This window comes from Watersipora subatra, chromosome 3 (assembly GCF_963576615.1).
Source record: "Watersipora subatra chromosome 3, tzWatSuba1.1, whole genome shotgun sequence".
NCBI classification, from domain to species: domain Eukaryota; kingdom Metazoa; phylum Bryozoa; class Gymnolaemata; order Cheilostomatida; family Watersiporidae; genus Watersipora; species Watersipora subatra.
In genome coordinates this window covers 8,304,978-8,332,725 of record NC_088710.1, presented here as the reverse complement: position 1 = coordinate 8,332,725, position 27,748 = coordinate 8,304,978, and the positions used below count along the sequence as shown (strand labels likewise).

The following is a 27,748-nucleotide window of genomic DNA, read 5'->3' as shown; positions in this document are numbered from 1 at the left end:
TTCACTTTCATGCATTGTTGTGGTTGTTTCAACATGCACTACATATCTTGCCTCTATCGTCTTGTTTCTGCTAAATCTCATTGTCGTCATCTAGGTAATTCATATGCCTTCTGTTGTATTCCAATCAACCCTACTTTATTATCCAGGTTTGAGACCAATACACTACGCGCAGTCTCCTGTGTCAAGCGCGTGTGAGGGCTCACAGGGTAGCCAGCAACGGCGGCGCAGGAAAAAGAGAAGTCAACATAACCGAGACCATCTTCTGCACCAGTCTAACTCCAACGCTGGCTCTGCCAAGGAGTACAACACTAACACCGATCTCAGCAGCGGAGGTGGGTCCCGATAGCCACTCTCTCAGTTTAGTCTGTATCCTGGTCCTTAGTCTAGAAAGGTTCCTTCGGATGGGGTCTGTTTTGTTGCTGTAAATGCCTTTATGAGGTATAAGATTTCAACAACTTCTGTTTTGTACAAAGGTCATGATATCCGTTCCTCACATGCCGCATGTTTCAGCTGGCTATCTTGATGTTAACACTAGTGCACTGAGACTTTTTAAACTTGTTGAAAATAGAAGCAACTTGAGAATTTTACAACCTTCATACAGTAAGGAGTTTTTTTTTATTTCAATGTTTTTACATGAAATTTAGATTTGCTTCTTTCTGCCATGTTAAAATGCTGCTGACTACACAGTTGCACTGCTGCCTATATGATACTTCTGATACAGTTGCACTGCTGCCTATATGATACTTCTGATACAGTTGCACTGCTGCCTATATGATACTTCTGATACAGTTGCACTGCTGCCTATATGATACTTCTGATACAGTTGCACTGCTGCCTATATGATACTTCTGATACAGTTGCACTGCTGCCTATATGGTACTTCTGATACAGTTGCACTGCTGCCTATATGATACTTCTGATACAGTTGCACTGCTGCCTATATGATACTTCTGATACAGTTGCACTGCTGCCTATATGATACTTCTGATACAGTTGCACTGCTGCCTATATGATACTTCTGATACAGTTGCACTGCTGCCTATATGATACTTCTGATACAGTTGCACTGCTGCCTATATGATACTTCTGATACAGTTGCACTGCTGCCTATATTATACTTCTGATAGAGTTGCACTGCTGCCTATATGATACTTCTGATACAGTTGCACTGCTGCCTATATGATACTTCTGATACAGTTGCACTGCTGCCTATATGATACTTCTGATACAGTTGCACTGCTGCCTATATGATACTTCTGATACAGTTGCACTGCTGCCTATATGATACTTCTGATACAGTTGCACTGCTGCCTATATGATACTTCTGATACAGTTGCACTGCTGCCTATATGATACTTCTGATACAGTTGCACTGCTGCCTATATGATACTTCTGATATAGTTGCACTGCTGCCTATATTATACTTCTGATAGAGTTGCACTGCTGCCTATATGATACTTCTGATACAGTTGCACTGCTGCCTATATGATACTTCTGATACAGTTGCACTGCTGCCTATATGATACTTCTGATACAGTTGCACTGCTGCCTATATTATACTTCTGATAGAGTTGCACTGCTGCCTATATGATACTTCTGATACAGTTGCACTGCTGCCTATATTATACTTCTGATAGAGTTGCACTGCTGCCTATATGATACTTCTGATACAGTTGCACTGCTGCCTATATGATACTTCTGATACAGTTGCACTGCTGCCTATATGATACTTCTGATACAGTTGCACTGCTGCCTATATGATACTTCTGATACAGTTGCACTGCTGCCTATATGGTACTTCTGATACAGTTGCACTGCTGCCTATATGATACTTCTGATACAGTTGCACTGCTGCCTATATGATACTTCTGATACAGTTGCACTGCTGCCTATATGATACTTCTGATACAGTTGCACTGCTGCCTATATTATACTTCTGATACAGTTGCACTGCTGCCTATATGATACTTCTGATACAGTTGCACTGCTGCCTATATGATACTTCTGATACAGTTGCACTGCTGCCTATATGATACTTCTGATACAGTTGCACTGCTGCCTATATTATACTTCTGATACAGTTGCGCTGCTGCCTATATTATACTTCTGATACAGTTGCACTGCTGCCTATATTATACTTCTGATACAGTTGCGCTGCTGCCTATATTATACTTCTGATACAGTTGCACTGCTGCCTATATTATACTTCTGATACAGTTGCGCTGCTGCCTATATTATACTTCTGATACAGTTGCACTGCTGCCTATATTATACTTCTGATACAGTTGCACTGCTGCCTATATTATACTTCTGATACAGTTGCACTGCTGCCTATATGATACTTCTGATACAGTTGCACTGCTGCCTATATGATACTTCTGATACAGTTGCACTGCTGCCTATATGATACTTCTGATACAGTTGCACTGCTGCCTATATGATACTTCTGATACAGTTGCACTGCTGCCTATATGATACTTCTGATACAGTTGCACTGCTGCCTATATGATACTTCTGATACAGTTGCACTGCTGCCTATATGATACTTCTGATACAGTTGCACTGCTGCCTATATGATACTTCTGATACAGTTGCACTGCTGCCTATATGATACTTCTGATACAGTTGCACTGCTGCCTATATTATACTTCTGATAGAGTTGCACTGCTGCCTATATGATACTTCTGATACAGTTGCACTGCTGCCTATATGATACTTCTGATACAGTTGCACTGCTGCCTATATGATACTTCTGATACAGTTGCACTGCTGCCTATATTATACTTCTGATAGAGTTGCACTGCTGCCTATATGATACTTCTGATACAGTTGCACTGCTGCCTATATGATACTTCTGATACAGTTGCACTGCTGCCTATATGATACTTCTGATACAGTTGCACTGCTGCCTATATGATACTTCTGATACAGTTGCACTGCTGCCTATATGATACTTCTGATACAGTTGCACTGCTGCCTATATGATACTTCTGATACAGTTGCACTGCTGCCTATATGATACTTCTGATACAGTTGCACTGCTGCCTATATGATACTTCTGATACAGTTGCACTGCTGCCTATATTATACTTCTGATAGAGTTGCACTGCTGCCTATATGATACTTCTGATACAGTTGCACTGCTGCCTATATGATACTTCTGATACAGTTGCACTGCTGCCTATATGATACTTCTGATACAGTTGCACTGCTGCCTATATGATACTTCTGCCAGAACATTGGCATTTAAATTTACAGAGCAGCTAAAATGGCTGCATGTTTGCATGTGCTGTTTTTTGTAATATTTAAAAAATTATAAAAACAAATCAAGGTGTGATAAATTTTGCTGACCGCTGAACTACTGCGATATAACATTTCTCATATTGACAGACAGCGACAGGTGATATATTGACATGAATTCCTGTTTAAAAAGCAGTTGAAAATGTTGGTTTTATAAGACAACACCTATACTACTATGATTAGTAAAATTTACATTTATGATGTGTATTTGTGATCTTAAACTACGGTCTACAAAAGTTTCCAATAAAAAAATATTAGGATACAGATATACAGGCAGTAGAATAAATTTCCTGCCTAGCCAACACAATCTGTTTGTCATCTGCCTGTTCTACTGCTAGTTTTACGTTATGGAATGGCGTTATGTGAACAGAGCATTTTCTTTTAATATACAGAATTTACTTTACTATATTGTTTTTGTTCCTGCTAAGAACAAATAATCCTAAGAGTTAAATCTGTTTTATAATTCACCTTAGCCGTAGTTTTAGCAAATGCCATAAATTCATCTAAACTACATTTTGTTTAGAGAACAATACAGGCATAGCGTTGGTTCAGTTAGTTGAAGTTCAGTTTGTTGACACTAACCTCTGTGGTCGCTCGAAACCCGCTTCAATTTATCAATTAACTGTTAGTGATTGCTCTCACTGTAATAGCCTTGCACTTAACCTCAAAATATTTTTGTAGAGGGGACGGGTTTAGAGGAGTATAATCACGCCCTACCTCCACCTCCCATGCTACCATCGAGCTACAGTCAGGTTGCTGATACTCTTGACTCCAACATGGCTGACCACCTATAGGTGAAGCTGGTTTTAGCTGGTAACGCAGGTGCCAGGCTTGCTAGATAAGATGGGAGGGTGTTCAGCACTGCCTTTTGTATTACTCACTCATATCTGTCTAGTCACACGACTCAGTGCTCTGCACGTCTGCAGCGTTTTGGCTGAGAAGTTCCTGCCAAACTAACATGTAATCAAACGAACATTGAACAGCCTGATCAAATATACCAAACCCATTCAGTTCAGTATGAAGTTATTTCACGTATTTCTTATGTTTTCTATTTACAATATATTATGAACAATTGGCATTGTGTGTTTTGTAAACACATGCCTACCACATGTTTATAGTTATTTAAAATTCATTTCTATGTGTATTCTCATGTTAAGTCAACAGTAATGGTGCAGGGAGATTATTGTGAGGATATGTTTTACTTCTATTATCAGAAGCTGTTTGTTAATTTTGTTATGTTACTTTTGCTCTTCTATCAGCTTCTTTTATTTACGACAATCTCAACTTTATTTACCATCTAATAATCAATAATCAATAAACATACAGCGCCATTTCCAGGCAGCAGTTGTTTCTAGATTTCCAGCTGTTCGTAGTTCTTTAACGCTCGATATTATAGTTTTGCTACTAGAAGGAAATGGCTAGTATGTACAAACTAAACACTTTATGGCTCAACAAAACATGCAAACGGTGATAGTGAATTTTATCTAGTTTATTCAAAATACAATTCAATATTCACAACAAAAACTGAAGGAAGAAAATTATGTAACAAAATATATTTCTAGCCAGTGTAACAGCCTGTCATCACTATAGCGGGCGTGAAATCTGTGAGTATAGCAATAACGTATATATATCTTCCCACCTAATTCAAAACAGGATAAAATCTCTGAAATATGTGCCAATCAACATTAGAAAATAACAAATATAGCATCTCTGTATTACATTGTTAATAAAAATACAACTAGTTAGTAATTGAAAAATATTTTAATGCCCTGTAATGCAGACATTTTAAGAGATTAGGTAGGCTCTAGTTGGTACCCCACCCAGCGTAAACTACTCTAAGGTTCCAGTCTAACTTGCGAGGGGAGAGCGTGATATGGTAACTACTGTAGGTCGATCAGGATCCAGTTAAACAGGATGCATAGTCACATTGGTGGCAAACATTTACAATTAACAACTGATTATATGCGTGTGCAGACGTCTATGAACATAGACAAGCTAGATGAAAAACAAATAATGTAGTGTAACGCACAAAATATAATAATGTAATTAATACTAATATAAAATATATATTTAAAAATGCATTTTACCAGCATTAAAAACCCCAACCATACTGAATACCAGTTTTGCCAACTAATTTTCTCAACACGAACCGAGCCAACCAAACTGACGCTTCTTCCGCAGCTAATATAATCGCAGCCAATCAAACTAAAAGCTCATCCATAGCATTTTTGCAAAAAGCTTGATTTTACACCTACATCTAAAACGATTTACCAAAATATATGTTGATAAGAAAATATCACTAAATAAATATACAGAAATTTGAAAGGATCTTAATTTGATTGTGAGTGGAAATTGTCTCCCACTGTCTATGAAGTCCTGAGGTACTAACAGCCAATAAATATGCAGCGGAGCTGACCCTGATCCACTGCTAAAGTTCCAACATCAAAAAATATCTTAGCCCAAGTCATTTAATACTGACCAAAAGTGAGAACAACCGAAATGCGTCGCGCGACTGAATTAAAAACCTTGCCATGAACGCAACAAATCTGTAATCGACGAAACGCTTTTGAAATTATTATTGATAAAAGGAGATTGTTTTGCGCGAGCATGAATTTAAAGATAGGTCAGGGCTAAAGCAGTGGCGAGCGCGACTCTCGGCCTAGCATCCTAAAACGACGTAGACACAAAAGAAGTATGCATGGAAAAATTTCAACAAAATATTTTATAAAATAATTAAGAGAGAAGACAAAGTGGACACGGAGAGTAGAAAGCATGTAGAGGGTATCTGACGCTTGAGATCAGCTGGTCCAGTCTGCGGACAGTAAGTGTGAGTTCTAATTCTCAGCTTTGGAGTACTTGCAGGATGGCGGAGCAGTAGTGTGAGCTGTTAGGAAATGAACCCCTGGTAGAAAAGAAGGTTGATTGAGACGTCGCAGCAAGAGCAGTGAGTAAATAAAAAGCAAAAGTATTCATTCAAACAGATTGGATTTAAGAGGGTGACAAGAGGGACAAGAAAATTGATAAGAGGCCATGCGACCGCTGCCTTATAATGGGTAGATCAGCGATCAGCCACAGTCCCCAAACTTGTGCCATTTTTAATAAATTGTTGATTCGATTTAAGCAACGATTACCATTTGTTCAATAAAAAATTCATAATAATAGTTTTGGGTAAGTAAATCCAAAGTTGTAAACATGGATATCAGTAACTGCAATACCATATTTATTGCTACAACACGTGGTTTGTGACAGCAGCAAGTGGATAAGTCAACCAATGAAAACGTTCCTCGTTTTAACTCCGAGGCTCCAACTTGCCCAACTTGTTAGACAAAGAACGAGAGGTTTTTGGTTCATCACAACAAATAATTGTTCTTCCAATCCTAAACTTGGTTTTCCACAAGTATATGGCAGGTATTTTACATTATATAGATTTAGGATATACGAAGCCAATGATCTGCTGGGGTAACATTACCTAGAGTCAGTCTTGAAATCAATAAATTAATTTTTGGCGCATATAAATGACTAGCAACTTGTAACTGAGAGCCTATTCTGAAAGCTGGAAACCCTTCGCTATCTCACCACCATCTACTTCAATAAGAGTTACCCTCTACCACCTACTTCAATAAAAGTTACTCTCACCACCTACTTCAATAGAAGTTGCCCTCTACCACCTAGTTCAATAGAAGTTACTCACTACCACCTACTTCAATAGAAGTTACCTCTTACCACCTACTTCAATAGAAGTTGCTCTCTATCATCTACTCCATTAGAAGTTACTCTCTACCATCTACTTCAATAGAAGTTGCCCTCTATCACCTACTTCAATAGAAGTTGCCCTCTTACCACCTACTTCAATAGAAGTTGCTCTGTATCATCTACTCCATTAGAAGTTACTCTCTACCATCTACTTCAATAGAAGTTGCCCTCTACCACCTACTTCAATAGAAGTTACCTCTTACCACCTACTTCAATAGAAATTACCTCTTACCACCTATTTCAATAGTATTTACTCTCTACCAACTACTTCAAATTATAGAAGTTGCTCCCTACTCCATTAGGAGTTGCACTCTACCTTCCAACAGAAGTTACACTCTATCGCCCACTTCAATGAGAGTTGTTCTCCACCACTATCTCAAACGAAGCCCACTAGGAAAGCTCAGTGAAATCAATGTAACTCTCTCACCTCTGAAACAGATCTCTTACGCTTCCAACAATCCGGGTTCTTCTTCCTGAACTGCTCGGCCAACTTTTTGGCTTCCTGTGAAAAGCCTTTTCTTTCGTCGTTTTTCATCTTCTTCCAGTGATCTCCGAGCAATACACTGATAGCTCTACACGGTAGGCAAATAGAGATGCAATGAAATAGCGGTGGATTACATGTCTAAATTATGGTAGTCTGTCATCTAACCGAGAGCAATTGCTTTCAAAAAAATGAACAAAACTGCAAGGAAAATTTGGAACCGCAAAGAACTTTTTAAAATGACTTTTTTACTTATGTTGAGTGAGACAGAGAACAGCGCCAATTTGCAGACCTGAAAGAGGATACATCTACCTGTTATCTTTGCCGGGATGAAGCTGAGTATAGTGGAGTCTGTACTTCTGAGCAAAAAGCATGAAGGCATTCATGGGTCGTTTGGCCTTGAGGTGATCATGAAAGAAAGAGGAAGGCCTTTTCTTCGCCGGTTTCATTGAGCTTCGAGGAAACGAACTTGACAATTGTTCCGATGAGTTAGACTTCTTTCTGGACTAAAATCATCAAACAAAGAGATGTGATGCCAGCTACATGCAGGGCTAACTATTGCATGGCTGTCTAACACAAGTTAATCACCCTCTATTTAACTCTAATATGAGCTCACAATAGAATGTTTCTGGCCTATATAGCTTCGCAAATGACAAGTCTAGAGGTCGCTGATATTGGAAATTACTTGAGAGCGAAATTATCACTGTCGGCCAGTTTGATTATTATCCATAGAACGCTTTTTTCACAGATTACAAGTAGGAGTGTTAGCAGGTCTTGAACGAAACCTAACCATTTATTATGTTTTCAAACCAGTTTGACTTCAAATGAATGAACTTCACCAAATTAATAAACATATTTTTAAGTGGTCGGCAGCGCACTAGAAGACATCAAATTCCTACCGAACAAATCAGTTTTTTTTAAATCTTATCGAATCTCAAGATGCAATAATAACTATTACGTCAGGCTTCAGCAGCTATCCTTGACATTAAACTCTGCAGAACCTAGGCAGACAACTCCAAAAATTAACAGGATCACACCAAAACACGCCATAGATCAATAAGCTGTCCATTGCCATCAGCCCCTTTGAACAAGATTATATATTGAAGCAACGACAAGACGCCTTATTAAACAAACACCGGGCTGGCTCTAAATATTGACAGCAGACGACTACGATTGTGTAATGGCATGCGGGGAACAAACAAATAATAACAGAGAACAAATAAATAATAACGGCGACAACTCAATATCAGCCGCTAGCAAGTGAAAGATGTAAACAAACAAACATACCCTAGCCATCTGACTCAATGCGAACACTGCGTGTGAATCCTCAGGTGTGAACTGTAGGCTGTAACAGACACGACATTGCACATTTACTTTTACTGGTTGAATGGGTCCGAACTTGACCAAAGTTGTTTACCAGCTCAGAAATTAATGTTTCATTAAGCAAAATTAGCAGTTTTTTTTATAAAAGAAAAGTAATTTAAAAAAACTTTCAACAATAGACATTACTTACAGAAATAACCATCATGTTTTGTAGAAGAGACAACTCCCAGGATGGTTATATAAGAACATTACATTTTAACACTAACTTTTATGCATCTTACAAGAATCTGTAAGAAGCTGTCACATGAGCTGTATAAAGTTCACAAAAATGACCTGTCTAAGCACCGCTCATTCTGTGCTTGGCTCTAATGGGTGGTGAGTCACGCTTCAAGCGATTATTTTGTGTGTTTAAACACACAAAGTTATGGCCATGGTTACAAACCAAATGCCATGACATATCCAGTAATGGATATATTATATAATAAACATACTAATGTTACAAGGAGTTAAATAATTGCTTCTTTCCATGACAACTTACGGTAGAGTACAAATGTTTAGTAAGTATGAAAAAGCCGTATTTATAGGACACCATAAATAGATAGCTATAAAGACCAGGTGTATGTCACAATTTCCCTAGTAGGTAAAGCCACTGTGGGTAAATCCCCAGCAGAGCTAACAGTTAATAGGCATAAATTATTTCTCTTGCTGTGTGTTTACACTAGACAATTGCAACATGCGATTTTATAAATGAATCTCTGGAGAAAACTGAACAGCAAGTTTACACGCGAATAACCTACTCACATCTCTGACTTGTTTACTTTCGATGTTGACCAGTAGAATAAATTAAATTCATTAGGGAATGGCAAGTGGTAAACATTAATTAACTATTGATATAACAAGTTTCATTTAAATTTACTTATTGGTGAGAGAAAATACTAGCACACGGAATGATCAGAGAGTAGTGTCAATCAATAAGTAAAATGTACTTGTTAAAAACAGTTGCTGACTAAAAACAGATCGCTATTGGCTAATGGGCAGCAACATGTCAGTTCAACTAAACCTACCACTTTGTGATTCGCATGAAGAAAATATCATTTGAATACTTGATGAGCAATCAAGGCATACACCTCCTGCAGTCATACACCTGGAGTTGTCCTCTAAATGCTGCTTTTAACATGCGATTACAGTAATCCCTCGCTACTTCGTACCCTAGGACACTTATGTATTCGCCTCATCTAACTTTCGCATTTTCGCGGAGTCATCCTCTCGCGAAAATTTCATGAGCGAAACTAAACTATCATAACGAACAAGCGAAAACGCGAAATTAAATAGCTTTGTTCATTGATATCCACAATAAAATCTTCATATTAGAAATGCAAGCAATTTTCATTTGTGGTTGGGCTCAATGGGAAATTTCTGGTAAACTCATTATAGCTAATACATCGACTGAGCAACATGGCAAAGCAAATTAAGATGATATCAGTTTAGTCACCGAATTTGTAACTGATGAGGATGAAAGCCTGGTAGGTGAAGTCATCAAATTGAAGAATAATTATTGTAGTGATGAATTTTATTACCAACCAAAAAAATATCAACCCTCACCAGGTTCAACTACATTATACAGTTTTGGTTGTGAACAGACACATTAAAGACAGTGCTGCTACTTTAATTATCTGTATAATCACAAAAATCTAAATATTGGTTGGCTATAATGTCATTAACAACTAATTACCTGTTTTATGACTCGCGGGCAGTAATTAATGAACTCACAGAAAAATGTTCGATTTTAGATTAGAAATTCTCAAACAAAAGTGTGAAATTGCTTCGTTGTTATAGGCTGATTTTATAGAGAAATCTTCGGACAACACAGTCAATTTCATAAAACTCTCAAAGACCGTGGGTTATGTGTTCAACGAATAGTAAAATCAGGTTACCACGCAATTGCTGAGAAAGTCCAAAAATGCGTTTATGGCAGTGGCCCCTAGAAAACGCATAAATGCGTTTATGGCAGCGAAAGGGTTATACAGTTTTGGTTGTGAAGTTGGTTGTTACCTATCTATTTTCTTCTTCTTGGGATTCGAGTGTGAAAGTCACGGCGGGAGGGACCTAGACGTCATTGATAGTCCAAAAAACAAATGGCAGCAAGTGATCAAATTGAATTATCGATCTCACCCACACATTTCAACCTGCGGTTTACAAATACGAACTAGTCCCAAATTGAATTTTGTTTCTTATTAGTAAACTGGACCTGAGGAATGTAATCTGTTTTTTTCACTGCATTTATTTTCACATCACTATATTTTCGCACTCATCAGAGCCGCGAAATTAAGTTGCAGCAAAATTTTACTCTGTGTGCTACTCACGAAACTAAATACTAGCGAAATAAAAGTGTCCTAGGGTAATTCAACTTTCACAGCTTCTGTACAACAAAATAAAAAAATTTATAAAACTTTTACTAAAAGAAATATTTTTTAACCCTGCGAAGCACTGAAGCTGCGAAAGTAAAAAATTCATAAAAATTTTTGTTTACTAAAAATTAATAAATAAAATATAAAAAACTAAGATACATAAAATACACAAATCTCTCTCATACTCTGGCTGAGGGAGCATCGCTGCATTAGCAATCGCCATGATCGACTGTTTTCTTGTTACTTTTTGTAAAGCATAAAAGTGCAAAGTGCTTGTAACACCCTTTATCGTGCCTCTTAAATGCCTCCCATCTTGTCTAATGAACCCAAGAAACAATGAAAATGCTTACGGGGAAAGAAATAGTGAATTTATTAGATATGAGTTTTTTAATTTCTATTTGACAGATTTGTATTTGCCGCGAGGAGTTGTCAGTCCCATTAACTGCGAAAAGTGAAGAATTACTGTAATGTGATAATCCCTCTAGTTATCAAAAGATGACCTATCAATGAAACCAATAAAACCATTTTAGCATCGTTTATCTTGATTACACCAAATTTAAACAGACTTCTCAAAAAATAGCTCCTAAAATGGAATATAACGGTAACAAGAAACTAATAGAGAAAAACGTTTTGCAGAAATTGGTTTATAGGGCTTGGATTGAGAAATAATAAAAAGTGTTTCCCCACAACTTTTTTACCTCTCCCCACCCAAAACTCATTCTGAATGGCAAACTCAAAGCACCTGTTAAGGCTGCGGACAGCGCTCCTCGTGAATGAGGCATCTGGATGATGAGAAGGCAAACAAACATCATTTATGTCCAAGGAGGAGCACGGTATTCCATAGTTCTCATCAGTTAAAGACGGGTGGCAAGAGCACCAACCTAGAGAGAATACAAAGGCACTTAGGCTATCATTGATACACGTACACAAGAAAGAAATGGCCATACAGCTGACCAAAGTTGTATCTCCAAACAGTGCAGGTGTCAACTAATGCAAGGTTAAGTTAGCAGCAAGTTGTCACACCAACTTGGATGAGGGGGTCAAACACTTCCTAACTAACTAACAAACACCAATAATAAACCAATACAGTTGCCATAAAGAGCTACTATCTCTGTAAACTACTTCCTGTTGTAGTTGTACATAACTAAACTGGTAATGAAGGAGTAAAGAAACATATTTTGAGAACCATATATTATCTACCCAGTGAAATGAGCAATGGCGATGGATGACACATACACCAGGTTAACATGACACGGTCAATCGGCAAGATCTAAACGACAAAAACTCGCAAGTCAAGTAAAATATGTTTACGAAAGATGGAAACGGCACTTGTGAATGGTGCGCAAGAAAATGCGGTGCAGGCTATACTAATTTTAAAATTTCCACGCTTCAGCTTTTCTTATGTTGAAAGAGCGCTGCTAAGCGAGACAGGAGTATGAAGTCTGACGTAGAATTCCTTATCTTTTTCAACAAAGTATCTTTTCATACAAAGTTAATCCGCAGCATGTGCATATTCATTGAAACACTTATTGCACAATAGTTTAATGTATGCACGACTCCAAATCCAGATGATCCGCACGATGTGAACATAGCAAGTATAGATAGGGTTTTCTGGCTTTTATTAAGTGGATGCCGCAAGCTATCATGAAACTGTGGGGCAGACCATAGAAATGTGTTGGAAGTGAGGCTATAATTAAGGATGCGTGCAGTTTAACGCAAGGGTGAGTAGTTTTTGACAGCAACTTGGTCTTACACAAGCAGCAGCTACATAAAAGTCAGCGTACCTTTGTCTTTGACAAAGAAGGGATGGTCAAGTTGGCATTGAGCAAAGAGTACGGAATCATTCTCTGTCGCTCGTTCTCCGCCGCCTGGCTGCTCTGGAGAGAAAGCTAAATGTAACATTGGCTCTCTCGCCAAGACTTCGACTAATCGAAGGCCATGGGGAGCATAGCTTCCTTCCAGATATTTTTCCTCAAACCTATCTTCCACCCTTTTCCAGTCAGTAATAATACCATTTTCTATGCGAACCTTCGTACCTTCAAATAAGAAGCCAGAAGTAAAGATCTTTCTACCCAAACTCACAATAATCCACTAGACATCGACACATGAACATGAGCTTCAGTAATTTTTTTGTAGACAAAAAACTTTCTACTCAAACTTGAAAATCATCTTTTCATCATGCTAAACCCTTCCTCTGCCAGTCTTCCTTCGCAGCAATGGTGTTTTCAAGTGCTGTCAACTACACTTTTGTACAACTGCCAAGACAAGAGCCTACAGAGTGAATCAGACAAATGTGGTTTTCATATAGTATGGCTATAGATAGTAAATCTTATAGCCTATGTCAAATACTTCAACTTGCAATATTCTGAAGTAATAAAAACATTATTATTTATAAGCATTGCTGAATTTCGAAATGCAACAATAGGGATATGACTAAGTCACAAATCATAAGAAGTTTCGAAATGGAAAGTGGTTACCGTAAAACGTCCATTTGAATGCCACCTCTAATAGAACACCACTACTAAAGTGTTGAAAGATACAACGTCACTCTTTATTTGAACCCTGCTAATGAAGTGACGTAATTGTGACAGAACTTGTCTACTAAATCATACAAGCGTGATAAAACTGAACTATTTACATAGATTGAAAATATTTATCTCAGGGAAAAGACATGTTTTAATGGGCACAAGTAGTTTGCCAAACTTCCTTACCAAAAACAAGACCCTATGGAAGCCGAGATACAAAACACATCTTGATTGGTCGGAAATGTAATTTATGAGTACATACTTTAAATTAAACAAATATATCATAATTTTTTTAACAAATGTGTAAATTTGAGCTCATTGACTATGGCGAAATTGTGACACATACAGTTTTACTGCTTTACCAAATTATTAAGTATGGGTTTTAACTTATTACTGAGTATGGGTTTTACCTTATTACTGAGTATGGGTTTTAACTTATTATTGAGTATGGATGTTATTTGAGAAATGACATAGATTAGAGACTCAAAAGAGGTTGAAAAACACACACCTGATATAAAACATTGCCACTTAGCCTCAGGCCATGACATCTCTTCGCAGTGGTTGTCTTCAGAGCCAGCCTCACTACCATTATTCTCATCAGAGCTTGTGGATATAGGATCTAATTCTAATTCAGAATTGGTACTCTCACTCGGCAGCGGACCGTCATCATCTGAACAACTGTAAAGCAATTATACATGTGATTCCATTATACTCACTGTATTCTGGGAGATTTCTATAAAATAATCGTCCCTTTCCAAAGCTAGAGGATAGAGCTACTAGAGCTAGAGGATCAACAAAGCGCAACCGGCGAACAGAGGGCTCCAAAGCATACATATCGCAAATGGAATACTGAGTTTGACTAGAATGGCTGGCAATGGCAAAATCCACAAACAAACTATTATTCGTATATGAAAGATCTAAAGATGTAGCTACTGGTAGGCTAGCCTACCCTCTCTCTCGAATAATATAACCTGTATCTACCTGACTATAAGCACAGAGGAAAGACAATCCCTAAATGAACTAATGATGCGTTTCATGGCATATGCATTTCACGGTGTAAGGCCCTACCATATATGTCGTAAGACTTGGCCATAGCAATAAACGTACTGAAACAAGCCAGGGCGGGTCCATTAATTGAGGTCAAGTTTTCGGGTCAAATCAAAGCTTATGAAATAGAGTTAAGTGATTATCATGTAGGGTGAAGGTTGTTGCTGGGCAGGCACAAACCTGCCCGAGTTCGCCTTTGGGAGTTGGTTAATCCTTGCTGACAATGTTGACAAGGCAAAGAGAGGGGGAATTCCATGACATCATGGGAATGTGACCATGATGTGATTCTGACTGTGTGGAGAAGAATGTGAATATCATAACACGAGGATAAATTGATTGCTTTTCAAAATCGATGCTTAAATGACGCGGGTGCACTCTACCTATATAAATATACCATGTTTGCTCAATTGAGGTAATAGATATCTATTGTAGATGTTTGCTTAACAGGGTAAAGTTATCTAGCCCATATCTAATGACATACAAAGGACAGACACATCCTTAAGACCCCAACTCACTTATCAGTTGACCGACAGCTGACACTACTAAGTGACTGGTAGAGTCTTATCATATTTCACTCTTTAACTGTCTTACTGATCCGCTAACCAATGAGAGGGGACTGTGAGTCACTCGGTACTAGTTTAGTCACTGCCTGATCAATATGAAGAGTATTCTCCTTGTCAAAGGACGCAGTCTCAATTTCTGTACTTACGTTAAATATGAGCTAACACAAAATTTTAGTAGATTTTATCAGAAAGTATCAGCAATTTTTATCTTTTGAGGTGATCTGACTGCCAAGATGTTTAAAGATTAAACTCGATAAAACCTGATCATGGTTAAAACGCTCAGAAAAATGTACCAATATGACATCACTAGTTGCTCAGCTGCCTGTCTCTCGCGTTATTGATATCAGCTATTGTGTTCAAGTTGCAGCGTTACGCGTTTCTATTCTGTCGGTCTTTTTGCAACTATAGACATTATAATCACATTATCGCTTGATCTGACCGTTTAAACCGCAATCAAGCTTTGCCGATTTTAATCTTGAAAAATTCTGGCTGTCAGATCATCTCAAACATTAGAGACAATCGCAAATGATAGAAAAATCCGGTATTTCCTGATAAAATCTACCAAAGGTTTGTGTAAATTCACCTTCAGCTGATACAATCTTCAACTGCGCCTTAATATAATACGCATTTTAAAACTTACGTAAAAAAAAAACAAAGAAGAAACAGCGAACCTCGTCAACTTTATAGGATAAAATATTCACTCTTCTTCCTACATTTTGTCCAGCATTCCGGGTTCCTCCTCATCATTGTCTGAGGCAGACTCGCCTGTTGGCTGCAGTTCAACTCTAAACCGACTTTCTCGAAAGATCTAACAATGGTGGCTAGCTTTACCTTAGCCCATGCATCCACAATCTATCCACATCTATGTTGGTGTAACTTGCCCGTCACTAACTCCTAATTTAAACTGAACCTCATAAGCGTGTCACTTTACCGATGCCCTTTTAGGAGGTTTCTTAAACAAGTAAATAGCCGTTAGCAGCACACCTACGCTGTATAATAAGTTATAATAAGTTACTAACACGGAAAAACATGTAGCTTTATCAGATTGGTCCATGGAGCGGTGCCCGAAGTGCATTTACCAAAGGCACATAATAGATTTAAGAAATCAGTTCAATCACTGGGCGCACTGTATTAAAGGGCGTCGAATCGATTTTTTAAACTTTTAGGCTTCTAAATGTATGTCTGTCTTACAGTGCGAAATTGTGGTACTAGTTTACTGGCTGATAGCAGCCATAACTGCCACTTCACCAGCCATTAGTACTGCTGCTACTAACTAGTACTACAGATGAGTACTGGTTACTAACTAGTACTACGGATGGGTACTGCTACTACTAACTAGTACTACGGATGGGTACTGGTTACTAACTAGTACTACAGATGGTACTGCTACTACTAACTAGTACTACGGATGGGTACTGGTTACTAACTAGTACTACGGATGGGTACCGCTACTACTAACTAGTACTACGGATGGTTACTGCTACTACTAACTAGTACTACGGATGGGTACTGCTACTACTAACTAGTACTACGGATGGGTACTGTTACTACTAACTAGTACTACGTATGGGTACTGGTTACTAACCTGCTATTGTTGCTTGTGCTAGATGAATATTTACTCTCGGGTCCCGAGAAGGAAAGTGACCGTTTTCGTGAGATCACCGGTGATGTGATTTTGCTCCTCGGGGGTTTCGCATACGAATGTATGGAGGCATTAAACGTCTGGGACGCTCTAAAAACAATAGAAGAACTTTTCATTAGGATAAACTTACAATATTCAGCCAGACGGATGTGACTCGATTTATTCAATATTTTCCACAATTCTTTTGTTCAGCCTTCAACAGTAGGATTAGAAAGAATGTTCCAGCAATGGGGAATCTTGACAGACTAATACCGTACTTTTCGGACTATTAACCGCACCCCTATATAAGCCGCATCTGCTTTATTTTCAAAAAAACCGATAATAAAACAATACATAGGAGGCACCTTTGTGTAGGCCACAGAACTCAAGGCGGTGCTTTTTAACACGGCGGCAACTTTGCTAGTAGTTAAAACGGAACAGTGCCATTAGGCATTGTTTCGCATTTTCTTTTCACCGCTAAAAGCGCACTAACCGGAGATTCTGGTTAATGCGCCCTAGCGGTGAAAGAAAAACCCACAGAATAGCCGCACCCTTATATAAGCCGCATGGCTCAAAACATCAAAAAAAGTAGCGGCCAATAGTCCGAAAAGTACGGTACTAAGTTCCCACACAGCGATAGTGCAGTGACACACCCCCATATGACGCCGCAACACCACCATGAAAACAACCATGTTGCTCTCATTCTATCGGGATTCAGTGTCGCTATTTGGAAGTGACACACCTTTGCAATGCGCCATCTTTGTGCCATGGAAACAGTCTTGGCGATCAACAGCGTCGCATTTATGCATGCGCAAGGTCTTGTTTTTCTGTTGCTTCAGCAGGCATCGCACAACCTTCGCTTTCTTATAGCGTCCTATAGAAACATGATCTACTTGTCGGCCCAGAATAGCATAGTATCGCTACACTATCGCCCTATGGGAACTTTATATAAAATAAAATTGATCCATCTCACCAAGCTACTAGATGTACATTAACAAACGAGGCAGACCTACTTTTGAAAGTCAGTGAGTGGCAGGTTGGCGTGTAAGAGCGGGCTGTGCGGACCGGTCGCAATTATCGCCAACTGGGTCAGTGGATTCACTATCTCATCCTGGTCGGAAATATCCAGACGATTTTTGTAAGGGGAAGGGCTGAGTGTTAGGCCATTGGATCCATCGTGTACTGCACTTTGTCGCCAGTTTTGGATGTCCAATGGTTGCGATGTCGATACAACATCCACTTCTACATCATCATCTGTACAAGAAATCACCCCTCTAGTCAAACTCTGATCATATAGTTACTACAGTCAAACCATAACATATGTATGTAGAGGTTTGATTATATTTTAATAAAATGAACCGGAACCGCCTAAGAGTGTCGTACTAAGAATTCTAAACTAAAATAGATTAGCTACAATTCCAGCAACTTATGGTTGGGGTAACAGAGGTAATGGTCTCCGCAAAATGCAAAGGTCAGCACCAGGTCAAGTCTGTATTTAAGCCAATTGTACTTTAACACGTAAGAGTAAACAAATTACGCCTGCTGGCATGCATTCAAATTCAACCAATGAAATTAAGTAAACATTAGCAGACATGGCGTCCGTCGAAAAAAAGCTTATTGATGAGAATTTGAGGGTAAATTACAAACAGTGTGTCAAAAATTGTAACCAACTTTGCAGTCAAGATGATAAACTTAAAAACGTTTTTGGATTTCTTTTTATTATCAATTTAAGTTTGTGTCCACCAAATATTAATTATTTGGTGCGTATTGGCATGCTTCTCCTTGCTGGATAAACATCATTTCAACAAAATAAAGTAAATGAATAAATTATATTTCCAATATAAAAGGAATAAAAGTACACATAAAATTCATGTAAGAAGTACTGGTTTGGCTCCATATAAGTTGTGTATAAGTCAGTGAACCATGATTTAATTACGTTTTATTTTGTTACCGACCCGCCAAAATTTCCATCAACAGAATTTCATCCTGTCACCGATTATTTTTCGCGTCTTCATAAAATCCGTTAGTTTTTACCAAAATAGCTGAGCTCATATCGTATTATATTATTCATATTAAAACGTGTTTCCAACTAAAGTTTTGTTAAGAAATAATAATAATAACCAATAATAATAATGATATTCGCGATCTTTCGTTTTTGTGTTTTTCGTACCAGCTTACTCTGCCAGATTTTAATAATATGTATTTTCATCTGATCAAATGTTAAATGCACAATACAATGTATAATATGATAAAATTATTACAGAGTGCCCAGGCAACAACAAAAAAACAAACCTTCACTCAAGCTAAACGTGACCACTGTTTAAATTAATTCACAAGAAAAATTTACTAAAATATTAAAAATATGCATAAAATAATTGCATCTTCAATGATAAATATTCACAAGTTTAATCAGAGCCAATCATTAATAAATTAATGAACAAAATTTTTTTTAGTAACTAATTAGACAAAATAAGTGTTTATGCTTGAAATGAACAAAACTATTATTAACAGAAAATGCACAAAACTTTCAATTGAATGAACAGAGTGTTACTATAACAGATAAGGCGAGGAATAGACTCTGGCACTTAGCAACTTACCTAATTGGCCAAATATTAGACTACATCGCGAAGACCCAGAAAATAAACGATGAATGGGCGAAATTACGGTAAACAAATTATGACTTTAGCTAATTTGTTTACCGTTTCACTTAGCTCTTTAGTACAACCGCACTTTAGCCACCAGCTCTGAGCCATAAATCATCAAAATTAGAAACAGATTACAATCACTGACTCAGATGTTCATTCTCTGCAGCCGCTCATCAAATCATAGGAGACTGTTCGCATAATCTATTAATGTTCGTATACACATTTCGCAAGACCCAGGTTACGTCTATAGTCTGCTGTCAAAGACAGGTTAAGAAGAGGCATCTTTTGCGAGTCCAACCAACACGTCCCTCGAGCATCAAGATGGTTCTGACATTTTGATTTGATCCAAAACAGACGTGTAGCTGACTGCCAAATTGCGTAACCTCAGAGCTTACCTATTTGGATGAATATTTAGCCTGCTGTCCGGCAGCCAAAAGTGATGCAACAGCAGAGTAAAGTCACGGTTATACGGGCCACTGGTTCAGGTGTCGGGTTCGGGCAAGAGGTCGCATGAGTCGGTTAGACGTCCCGCTTCGATGCTTGTAGCGACACAAAATGGTGGTCATCCATGGGGGAGTTATGGTTTCGACGCCTCATGTGCTATTTTATAATAACACCTAAATCAGTCGTACAGCGACTTTTTTCAATGTTTCAGAGTTTTATTATTGTATTATTATTAAATGCAGTGAATTCTCATGGCATCAAACATTTAAAAATAGCGTTTGACCAATAAGACGCGAGCAATGCGAAAGCATTCCAAACAAAACACCAACATGCTGGTCTGAGTGCCAGCTGAAATCTGTGCAGAATCTATGGCTGCCTAGCAACCTGTGTAAACAATTTATTGATAAACTTACATAAAATTTTAATAGATTTTATCAAAAATTATCAACATTTTTCTACCACCTTTCATAGTTTTTGATGTTTGAGGTTATCTGACTGCCAGGATGTTTCAAAATTAAAATCGACAAAAATTCATCGTGAGTAAAACGTCCAAAAAAAATACATGCGAAATGACGCAGCTAGCTGCTATCGTTGCGATAGTTGATATCGACTATTGAGTTGAAGTTGCAGCATTATGTGTCTTTATTCTGTCGATCTCTTTGCAACTATAAATGTCATAATTGCACTTTTGCTTGATCTGAGCATTTGAACCGTGATAAAGCTGTATTGATTTTAATCTTGAAACATCCTGGCAATTAGATCACCTCCAACATCAAAAACAATCACAAATAATAGAAAAATATCGATACTTTTTGATAAAATCCAATAAAATTTTGTGTAAATTCAACTGTAATAAATATCATCTTTCTTTGATCCCGACTCAAAACTGATTGGAACACGACCAATAGGTCGTAGGTATACGCTGTTGTAGGTCGTACGAATACGACCTACAACATCTACTAAATACAGGTAAATTTGTTATGAAAAATTTCATTGCTTGATGAATGCAGCGAGATTAGACATTCGTCAGCGAGGAATGCCGCAAAGGAGACGCGGTCCCGGGCCCCCACTATCCGCACACACTCGCCCTCAGGAATGTTGCTAGTGGAAACGAGAGACACAAGCTAGAAAGTCAAGCTTGTTGACCCAATTAGACCGAGCATTGTTACAGCGGGGAGAGCACCTAATGACCCTATTATGTAATTCAGTGGACGTTTTCTGATCGATCAAGCAAAGACAAGCTTGTACGATCCGACAGTCGAGAGCGGATAAGTCAGGAGTGCGCGGGCACAATACCCGCTCTGACCTATATTTGTTATTTACTCATAATTGTGTAAGTCTATTCTTAGATAGCTGAATGGCTGTCGATTGAAGCATTATTACTTGGTCAAATGCCTTACTAAAAAGGTTGTCAATAGGGAATCGGGCAGCAATAAGATAGCCTCACAATGCTATAAATTGAATACCTTTGAATATTGGCTGCCAGCACGACTCTACAACTTTGGAAGCTACAAGGTGGTACAAAGAAAGCTTAAATGGATTAAGGAATGCTATTGCAAGGGTGTCACTGCATTAAACTGGTACCAATGACTATTCAGGAAGATTGTTACTTGATTGCGCTGTGAACAACCTCCTCACAGCGCATTAATCAAACACGTCAGAGAATAAGACAGTTGACTTGTATCACTGACAAGCCGCAGTATTGATCAAAATTATTAATGAATGTGGTTTTCTTTGCTTTACAGTTCCCTGATTGAGAGCGAAAAAGCTTTCCTAAAATAGGCGAGGTTACTATTGCGAGAGAAAGGCCTAACAAGACCCACACTGCTCTCTCTCTCTCTCGAAATGCTTGAGCTATATCTAGTAATCAATGTATCACGTAACACATCTGTAACACACACGTAATAGCTCACAACCGACTAGACTCGAGGGAAACGCAATTGGAGAGCCGAGAGTACGGGTCAAGTGCTCCAGCAGCCTCCTTATGTGAGCTGATTATAGCTGTCTATGAAGACAGCATTCACCGAGTCTTTGAACGCACTCGAGATTTTGCTTCTGTCTAATCTAGTTGGTATTTGCGAGTTGAGTGCGGGCTTCATCTGACTGGAGTTCAGAATTTGCAAGGCCAGGAAAAATGCAAAGATAAGACAACATTGAGTTCGGCTTGCAATTTTATTTTACTTGCCTCTCTTTATAGAAAATCTAACTAATTGTTAAGCAAAGACGTCTTTCAAAAGCACAGCAGTCGAGCAATTCTCGTGTAATTGTACAACATATTCTTCCTACTTTCTCTGATAAAGTCATCAGCGCTTCCAGATGACGACAAAACAACGAATGACATGCTGACTGGAGGCAATCGTGTGAGCCATTTCACTGCTGGATAAGTAATATTTGAGAGCAAATACGTTGGAGTATGGAACATTAAAGGAGTGCTAGCCCGGGAAGGCAGAGATGCAGGTGAAGGAAGGCAGGGCTGGAGGCTAATGAGGCATCCCCTTGAAACATTTCATTAATCCTCTCTAACACATTAGGTAAAGAGTTGAACGTACTCTCGGATTATGCATCAGGTCATTGCCCCTCCGGCAGCCGCCTCTGCTTTCTACCCTTCAAACACTAACCTCTCGATGCGTTTTAGCGTCGGAAAGACTATATTGTACCTTCCTACGATCTGACAGCCAGCACAAGTCGCTCAAGCACTAATTGAAATGCCACAACTACTAGCGAGAGAAAGCTCATTGCTTGATCGGAGCAATTCACCTATAGCCTAAGTGTAAACGATTAGCTTGCCAAGGCGGCGCTGGTGAGCAACCAGATCAACTGAAAGGGGGTTGTTAAGCAACCCAGTCTAACCCTATCAGAAAATAAATAATAAATACACGTAATATACTAATATGTATGACCTGACGGGTAAGAAAATATGTTAGCTATTTCCAACCATATCGTCTGCTAGCATATCGTCTGCTAGCATATCGTCTGCTAGCATATCGTCTGCTAGCGTATCGTCTGCTAGCGTATCGTCTGCTTACTCTTATCACTTTTGCTAATCTCTTTTCGTTTTTCCTATTTGGAAATCTCCAGTAGTTTTCCCAAACGTGTTGGAAACTAAGCGCAGCATGATCAAATGAGGCATTTCCACAGCGTTGCATCAGCCTTTTGTCAGAGTCCAAACAATATCTATTGGAAACAAATAATTGCGGAGGATTGTGCAACAGTTGTTTTCAATGCTACTCTGTCGTGACTGACGTGACGCAGAATTGGAAAACACATCTAGAAATAAACACCAATCAACATTAGTGTCGTATTTAGCTTTTGGTCCATCACCAATCGACAATAGACATGGAAGGTGAAGGCGTTAATTCCTGCATAACTAGATGTATACATCAAAGATTGATTACCAGGGGCCACGTATTATAGCTAAGGCAAACATTGACAAGTAGGTTTGGCCGAGTGCCAAGGTAAGTCAACAACGCACAACCGATCAGCTGATTTAGTGAGGGCGCTGAGAGCTAGTAGTTAACTAACTAAGCGCTCTATATATGGAAGGTACTTCTACACCAGCCGTATCACTGGCCAATCTAGTCATTAATGGCATGTTAAACATAATGCATAATGCTAGAGAGGGTGTTGCAAGCAATTTAATAAATGTTGCATGCAAAGGCAAAGAATTGCAAAAAGTTCTCTATACCTTGGATCGACTCCTCATTGCGTGACTGCATCCTAACATCTATATGATGGATGGATGTCATATCTATCATGAGCTCACACTTGGTCTTCTCTGTATGATACTTCAAGCCATTTGCACTACAAAAGTATGTATTGACAGTTAAGGATATTATTACGCAATAAGGAAGGCAGTGACCAGGAAAATTAACTCAAACTATCAGGGTTCAGAGACCTGCACAACGTATGACATGAAGAGAAATCAATGGGAGATAATGAATAAGTCGACTGCCTGATGTATATTTAGAATGTGCACCCTCTGCAGCGGGCAGTGACCCGCAGCAAACTGCAGCAGCGGTGCACTCTCAACCCTACCGTAATACAGCAACAAACGTGTGAGAAAAGCCTGAACAGAGCAAGAACTTGAAACACAAAGCGGAGCATACCATAACATTAGTTGTTCAGCTTATAAAAGAGAAATTATTTAATTTAGAGTTTGTAATAGCCTGAGTTTTAAATTCAGTGACATTGCAAGTGTTTACAAACTGAAGTGACAGAAGGCATTTATTGCATTACGTGAAAGCCCTTAAATCTGGGATTAGAAAAACAACTGGTGAGGAGTATATTTTTGAGGTCATGTCCTGAATATCCTCGAGCTCCGAAGTGATTTATGCACATATTTGATGGACACCGCAACCTGTTGACTGCTGAGATTTCTGAAGGTTACAAGGTCAAACCACAGCACAGTTAGGACCTAGATAGCGCTTGACTAGTCGCTTTTTGTCACTCAACTGCTCATACACTTCACTGTGAAACTCATTATTTTGGTTAAGGTTTCCAAATGAATGAGCGATTCTTAAAGTGTGTTTACATTAACCGACTTTGTGAGACTTTACAATTTACAGTCGCTTCTGACAAAACTCAGACGGTGATACCTGCAACAAGGAATCTGTGTTCAGTTGAGCCTTTTCGTCAAACCAGATTATAGGTAGAAAAATGTGATCGTTTATGAGTGATTACACATTTCGCATTCATCAGTTTTACTGTTTGACTAGCACTTTTAGGCGTAGTTTAGTTCACTAATAATCGACTTTGAACATGAAATTGACACTTCGAGCAGCAATTCTTTATTATCAAAATTGCATATATATATATATATATAAATACCTATAAATATATATATAAATATATATTATATATATAAATATTGTGTATATACGTAAGTATATATAAATATATACAAACATATAGGCAACCGCTTCACCAGAAGAAATCTGGCAAATCACAGCAGAGCAAGGCAAACATGCATGCAAAAACTGCAACTCATAAGCAGGCTAAGATGAAACGGCAGCAATGGAGCCAGCGCTGTCGTATTGAAGAGTTTCTTTCTAGTGAAACGCTCGTATCAGGAGATTGCGGTGGTGAACTAAATTTTTAACAACTTTTTTGTCCATACCACATAAAACAATTTGTAGTAAAGTGTGTTCGAGGTCATTTTTATACTTTTTATTCTGGCTGCTGTTTATGACCACAGCTTTACCTCTTTATACATGTATAGCGAAATATATATAGCGAAATATATATACATATATACCACTGTTTATTACTACTGGCTGCCTTGGCATTAATTTAATTGTTAGCGTAGAGAATAAATAAAATGGCTAATACAAATCACTAGTATAAACAACTGAATTGTACATGAACTTTTGTAGATTTGGTAGATCACAATACACTAGTGTAAGAGTGACTTTAAAGCAGACAACATCAGGCTTAATGATCAACATATGCTAAAACTAAGCTATTTACCTTTTAAAAGTTTTTTTACATCTATTACATAAATAGGGGCGATCATTTCCACAATGCGTTCTCATATGATACCGCAGACCTGGAGAGCTGGTTAACACTTTATCGCAGCCTTCATGTGGACAGTGCAGGAGCTTTTGTCCACTTGGACCAATTTCCACAAGTCCTTTTTTATACTCCATCATTTGTATTTTGTAGCCGTCTATCAATGTCTCTGTAAAACCCAGAATGTACAATCATTTAGCTGCCACAAGTGCATGCAATGCCAACTTGATGACAAACAACAAAATAATAGTTTAATTTTTTTTGAAGATGACCAAAACATAAATCTCAATAATTTTAGCTTCAAACGAATTATCTTTAACAAAAAATCGTACAGGCTTTGATGTTCGACTGGTCGCTAACAAAATAAAAAACCTAACTAAATCATGGTTTACTGACTTATATACGACTAAGTCGAGCCAAACCGATACTTATTGCAAGAACTTCAAGTTTATTTTTATTTGTTTTACAGTTAAGGTATAATACTTCATTCATTTACTTCGTTTTGTTGGTTTTGATGATAATACAACAATGAAAATAATGTGAATACATTAAACGGCACCAAATAATTAATACTTTAATGACACAAACTTGAATTGATAACAATAAAAAAACCAAAAGATTTCAAATGAATCACCTTGACTGCAATGTCGGTTGCAATTTCCAACAAACTATTCGTGAATTAGCCTCAAATTCTCATCAATGAATCTTTTTTTCTTCTTTTCTTCTTCAACGGACGCCATGTTCGCCAATGTTTACTTCTTTTCATTGGTTGAATTCGAGCACGTGCCAGTGGGCGTGATTTGTTGTCAGTGTCTATAGCAGTTCTAACAATCGCCCGTACCAAAAATATTTAATAAGATGGCATTAATTGAATTTTGTTTTAAGAAATACGTAACATACACTTTAAAAATTGTTTAATAATTGTTTTTTAATAAAATAATTTACAGCTCAAATGTTTTAGTTTACAAAAAAACGTAGCAAAATGTTTTAAATGTTTTTGATTTAGCAGGGTGGTAAGCTAATAATTAGAACGTCAAACACAATAAACGTCACAGCCCGCAATTATCTCCTAAATATCCAGGGCAACGGGTTGCAGCGATAGCATGCATAAATTGCAACGAAAGCTTTGGGTATTGCGCTTAAAGGAACTGAAGTTTACCCGAACTCCATAGTAGATTTCCCACCCACGCTATTCACAGCTACATGTAATAAACTGCAGGTATTCAACCCTGTTTTACAATGTCTTTTGTTAAAAATGCTCATGGAAATAAATGATTCTTGTTTTTGGTTTTAAACTGAACAGGTAATGTAAACTTTTATTCATCTAAGCCAAACATATTTGCTGCTCTTAGGCCCACTAACCAGAAATCTACAGTGCTCGCATAAGCTCATTGAGCTTGGTGCAAAACCTGTGTTTCAAAACACTTTTGTAATCTCAGTGTTCCTAGGTTTTTACTTGGTAATGAATTTATGAGACCTATCCTTCAAAAAATATAAAACTTAAATATGTATAAAATATAATAATATAATACAAAACAAGACAAAAGACATAAGAAAAAAATAAACTGCAAAAATATTCAACAAATTTGAACATTCAACTCTTGTTATTAGTAATGTTTTGAGAGATGCTAAATCACAATTTAATTTAGTTATAGCCCTCGACAGTATAAAATGAATGTTGAACCAAACAGTGTCCTAAGTTTTCCTTACAAGCGACCACCCACAACAGTCCTTAACACTTGAAAAAAAATTATTGGAGATTTTATCTTTTTTGCATCACTAGTTCAAATTAATGATTTTCTTAATTGAAAAATGCACGTAGGTCAAGTAGAGTATGTTCACGATGTAAGTAGGTCAAGTAGAGTATGTTCACAATGTAAGTAGGTCAAGTAGAGTAAGTTCACGATGTAAGTAGGTCAAGTAGAGTAAGTTCACAATGTAAGTAGGTCAAGTAGAGTAAGTTCACAATGTAAGTAGGTCGAGTAGAGTAAGTTCACGATGTAAGTAGGTCAGGTGTGAGTGCTACTAGATTGATGTAAGTTTAGCTAGCACTAAACTAGAGTATAAATTCAAATCAACTAAATTATATTTTATTTTCAGGCTAAATAACAGTCAATGTGGCTCTATAGA

The 27,748-nt window shown here is 37.9% G+C and overlaps 2 protein-coding genes across 4 annotated transcripts in view; one reads left to right on the top strand and one right to left on the bottom strand.

Annotated features, from left to right (window-relative positions):
* LOC137392312 (brother of CDO-like) overlaps positions 1-4,634 on the top strand; it is a 49,263-nt gene extending 44,629 nt beyond the window's left edge. For all 3 annotated transcript variants that reach the window (XM_068078991.1, XM_068078990.1, XM_068078989.1), the window contains 2 exons: positions 147-332; positions 3,982-4,634. In XM_068078991.1, the coding sequence (XP_067935092.1) occupies positions 147-332; positions 3,982-4,094 (299 nt within the window). In that variant the 3' untranslated portion in view covers positions 4,095-4,634. The remainder of the gene's footprint in view (positions 1-146; positions 333-3,981) is intronic.
* Positions 4,635-4,760: 126 nt separating this feature from the next.
* Positions 4,761-26,371, bottom strand: LOC137392313 (HMG box-containing protein 1-like). The gene is made up of 12 exons (XM_068078992.1): positions 26,253-26,371; positions 25,577-25,787; positions 23,796-23,911; positions 18,035-18,275; positions 16,986-17,132; positions 14,299-14,468; positions 13,050-13,301; positions 12,008-12,146; positions 8,822-8,879; positions 7,847-8,040; positions 7,481-7,625; positions 4,761-6,202 (listed from the first exon to the last, which is right to left on the bottom strand). Exons 2-12 carry the CDS (start codon positions 25,756-25,758, stop codon positions 6,188-6,190), a joined length of 1,659 nt encoding a protein of 552 aa, XP_067935093.1. The 5' UTR covers positions 25,759-25,787; positions 26,253-26,371; the 3' UTR covers positions 4,761-6,187.
* Between the last annotated feature and the right edge of the window lie 1,377 nt (positions 26,372-27,748).